This window comes from Borostomias antarcticus (assembly GCF_949987555.1).
Source record: "Borostomias antarcticus genome assembly, chromosome: 9".
NCBI classification, from domain to species: domain Eukaryota; kingdom Metazoa; phylum Chordata; class Actinopteri; order Stomiiformes; family Stomiidae; genus Borostomias; species Borostomias antarcticus.
This window is the reverse complement of record NC_140242.1, coordinates 294422-299421: the sequence shown is the minus strand read 5'-3', so window position 1 is coordinate 299421 and position 5000 is coordinate 294422. Positions and strand designations below refer to the sequence as shown.

Sequence of the window (5000 nt, the reverse complement as noted above, 5' to 3'; positions counted from 1 at the left end):
GAGCTTCACCCACTGGTGTTATGTTGTTGGTTCACAATGCTCCTCGGATGGAACCACTTCCCCTGTAGTGAAGTCGTTCTTGCTTCTGTGTGTTCATGAGCTTTTAAGTCCTAGTGTGGGAACAACATGGACGTTGTATTTTATTTTTCAGAGCATTCAAACAACACGCTGATGGCCGTTTCCAGTCTTTACGTGAACTAAAACCACTAAAATATTGCTTTATCTGACTTATTATCTGGGTTAATTCTAATTAATAACTTTTCTAACTAATCTAGGTCACTCTACGTGGACAGCAACTAACGGCTACAATCTAATATCATATGGCTTACCTTACAAACTACATGTGAGCAAAAAATTCATATGCAATACATGAATTAATAAAAAAAGTTTGTTACCATCAACCAAACATTTACTACGCCTACGACGTCTCAAGTCATGTACCAAAGTGTGGGCAGCCTGTCAGTCAGTACTTAGTAACACCTCCTCCTTTCCCCTACTGGGGACTGAAGACCGCCCCCTTTCCCCTACTGGGGACTGAAGACCACCCCCTTTCCCCTACTGGGGACTGAAGACCACCCCCTTTCCCCTACTGGGGACTGAAGACCACCCCCTTTCCCCTACTGGGGACTGAAGACCACCCCCTTTCCCCTACTGGGGACTGAAGACCACCCCCTTTCCCCTACTGGGACTGAAGACCACCCCCTTTCCCCTACTGGGGACTGAGTGTCAGGTGTGAACAACATTTCTCAGTCTTCCAGATCGGCCTTGACTTCAACAGTTCCCCCTAACTTCTATTTCTTAATGATGTTTCTGACAGTGGAAATTCCACGCTGGAAGCGTTGAGATATCTTCTTATAGCCTTCTCCTGCTTACGAGTCCATTATCTTTATTTTCAAGTCCTCAGTCAGCTGCTTAGAGGAGCCGATGGCTGTTGAGAGTAAGAGCAACAGCCTGAAAGCCACAGGGAGTATTTAGTAAGCTGTGGAATTGTCTTCACCTGGCTTAGTTCTTAATTTCCTAACTAGTCAATCAAGTTTTTAGATGTTAAAAAAGTATTAATGGATCAAGGATGCCTAAACTTTTGCTCATGACACATTTACTGTTTTTTTCACTGTTAAATTCAGCAAATAATGAGTATTTGTGTATTTAAATATGCTTCACAAATGCTTAAGTTTCCTACAGAGATTGTTAAATCAACAAAACATGCAGTTCCACCAGGGGTGCCCAGACTTTTGCATGCCACTGTACATGTGTGCTTACTAACTGCGTGTGTGTTTGTGCAGGGATCACGCTGTCCGAGTACTTCCGGGACATGGGCTACAACGTGAGCATGATGGCCGACTCAACCTCTCGATGGGCCGAGGCGCTCAGGGAGATCTCAGGTCGACTGGCGGAGATGCCTGCTGGTGAGTGGGCCGCTCACTACTGGACCACTTCTCACACACTTTATTCTAGAAAGCATTTGTTAGGTAAAGGCTCTCTGGCGGGACCTTCCTGAGGGTATGTGTGTGTGTGTGTGTGTGTGTGTGTGTGTGTGTGTGTGTGTGTGTGTGTGTGTGTGTGTGCGTGCCTGTGCGTGTGTGTGCGTGTGCGTGTGCGTGTGTGTGTGTGTCTCTCTCTCTCTCTACAGACAGCGGCTATCCTGCGTACCTGGGAGCCCGGCTGGCGTCCTTCTACGAGCGCGCTGGGAGGGTGAAATGTCTGGGCAACCCTGAGAGAGAGGGCAGCGTCAGCATCGTAGGGGCGTAAGTGCATTTCTTTACCACCAGGGGGGGGCGTTGAACTCTCCAGCTCAGTCTTCACAGGCACAGAGACGGAGAGGAGGAAAGCCTTGTTCTCACTGCAGATGTCAAGTCTTTCTGAAACCCCTTCTGTTCTTCAAATATGTTTTGTAATACTTAAAAAGTAATTATAACTTAAAGTAATGTATATATACATTTATAATAATAATAATAGTAATGTATATATACATTTATAATAATAATACATTTATTTCCAGATTCTATCCTGATTTTCACACATTTTGGTAGCCAATTGACCCATAATGTCCAATCACCCACTACTAGGATCAATCAATCACCCACTACTAGGATTAATAATCACCCACTACTAGGATCAATCAATCACCCACTACTAGGATCAATCAATCACCCACTACTAGGATCAATAATCACCCACTACTAGGATCAATCAATCACCCACTACTAGGATCAATCAATCACCCACTACTAGGATCAATAATCACCCACTACTAGGATCAATCAATCACCCACTACTAGGATCAATCAATCACCCACTACTAGGATCAATAATCACCCACTACTAGGATCAATCAATCACCCACTACTAGGATCAATCAATCACCCACTACTAGGATCAATAATCACCCACTACTAGGATCAATCAATCATCCACTACTAGGATCAATAATCACCCACTACTAGGATCCATCAATCACCCACTACTAGGATCAATCAATCACCCACTACTAGGATCAATAATCACCCACTACTAGGATCAATCAATCACCCACTACTAGGATCAATCAATCACCCACTACTAGGATCAATCAATCACCCACTACTAGGATCAATAATCACCCACTACTAGGATCAATAATCACCCACTACTAGGATCAATCAATCACCCACTACTAGGATTAATAATCACCCACTACTAGGATCAATAATCACCCACTACTAGGATCAATCAATCACCCACTACTAGGATCAATCAATCACCCACTACTAGGATCAATCAATCACCCACTACTAGGATTAATAATCACCCACTACTAGGATCAATCAATCACCCACTACTAGGATCAATCAATCACCCACTACTAGGATCAATAATCACCCACTACTAGGATTAATCAATCACCCACTACTAGGATCAATAATCACCCACTACTAGGATTAATAATCACCCACTACTAGGATCAATCAATCACCCACTACTAGGATCAATCAATCACCCACTACTAGGATCAATCAATCACCCACTACTAGGATCAATAATCACCCACTACTAGGATCAATCAATCACCCACTACTAGGATCAATCAATCACCCACTACTAGGATCAATAATCACCCACTACTAGGATTGGTTGCGCCACCCAGCCGGTGGGCCATGTGAAGGAGAGAGAGAGACGGCTCCTTGACTTCCTCTGGGGTCCATCCAGCCATACATGCAGAATAATAATGATGATGATGATGATGATGATTGTTTTGGCCTTTTCTAATGTTCCACTTACGCCAATCCAACTAGATGCATACGGAGGTCAACGCGTCACCATATCGCCCATAATCACATTTCACTTACTTTCTTTGCCGTCTTCAGTTCTTTCTTGGAGCTTCTAGCTTGTATGAGTGTGTGTGTGTGTGTGTGTTTGTTTGTGCATGGGTGTGATGCGTGTGTTTGTTTGTGCATGGGTGTGATGCGTGTTTGTTTGTGCATGGGTGTGATGCGTGTGTTTGTTTGTGCATGGGTGTGATGCGTGTGTTTGTTTGTGCATGGGTGTGATGCGTGTGTTTGTTTGTGCATGGGTGTGATGCGTGTTTGTTTGTGCATGGGTGTGATGCGTGTTTGTTTGTGCATGGGTGTGATGCGTGTTTGTTTGTGCATGGGTGTGATGCGTGTTTGTTTGTGCATGGGTGTGATGCGTGTTTGTTTGTGCATGGGTGTGATGCGTGTGTTTGTTTGTGCATGGGTGTGATGCGTGTGTTTGTTTGTGCATGGGTGTGATGCGTGTGTTTGTTTGTGCATGGGTGTGATGCGTGTTTGTTTGTGCATGGGTGTGATGCGTGTGTTTGTTTGTGCATGGGTGTGATGCGTGTTTTTTTGTGCATGGGTGTGATGCGTGTTTTTTTGTGCATGGGTGTGATGCATGTTTGTTTGTGCATGGGTGTGATGTGTGTTTGTTTGTGCATGGGTGTGATGTGTGTTTGTTTGTGCATGGGTGTGATGCATGTTTGTTTGTGCATGGGTGTGATGTGTGTTTGTTTGTGCATGGGTGTGATGTGTGTTTGTTTGTGCATGGGTGTGATGCGTGTTTGTTTGTGCATGGGTGTGATGTGTGTTTGTTTGTGCATGGGTGTGATGCGTGTGTTCACATCCAAACAAATTCAGGATCAAAAACAATAGCCTACTTTCTGTAGGCCTACTTCAAAATGTATCTTCAAGAAAATGTAAATAAATCCAAAGGTCGGTAGCTGTGCAGTATAGCTGTACGGATTACAAAGGTTTCCTAACCCTACACCTGACCCTAACCCTACCCCTAACCCTAACCCTACCCCTAACCCTAACCCTACACCTGACCCTACCCCTAACCCTAACCCTAACCCTAACCCTAAACTCTATGGTGTTCTTGCTAAACTGGGTTGCGAAAAGTAATCTCTCTACCAGCACACCTGGCTCAGGTGTCCATGTGAGGACTCCATTTCCTGTCCTTGGCTTCTTTCCCAGATGTCCACCAGGTGGAGTCATTGTTCATTTAATACAAGTTGATATAAATCGTCTTCATTTCCTAATTGGCTCCAACAATGATGATGATGATGATGATGATGATGATGATCATAATAATGATAAATGTTATTTATATAATAGCCCTTTTCAAACACAGATTGCACAGGGCGCCTTATAACAATCTTAACCATGGACAAAATCCCAGATCATATGGTATTGCTACCTCACCACCTTGATTAATAATACTAATACTCACCATGCCCCTCCTTGATTAATAATACTAATACTCACCATGCCCCTCCTTGATTAATAATACTAATACTCACCATGCCCCTCCTTGATTAATAATACTAATACTCACCATGCCCCTCCTTGATTAATAATACTAATACTCACCATGCCCCTCCTTGATTAATAATACTAATACTCACCACGCCCCTCCTTGATTAATAATACTAATACTCACCATGCCCCTCCTTGATTAATAATACTAATACTCACCATGCCCCTCCTTGATTAATAATACTAATA

At 43.5% G+C, this 5000-nt stretch overlaps 1 protein-coding gene across 1 annotated transcript in view; it reads left to right on the top strand.

Annotated features, from left to right (window-relative positions):
- The window catches only part of atp6v1ab (ATPase H+ transporting V1 subunit Ab), a gene marked incomplete at its 5' end in the record, with an annotated part of 21662 nt that overhangs the window by 10846 nt on the left and 5816 nt on the right, over positions 1-5000 (top strand). Inside the window, 2 exons of the mRNA XM_084443155.1 lie at positions 1284-1406; positions 1631-1745. Of these exons, the coding sequence (XP_084299281.1) occupies positions 1284-1406; positions 1631-1745 (238 nt within the window). The remainder of the gene's footprint in view (positions 1-1283; positions 1407-1630; positions 1746-5000) is intronic.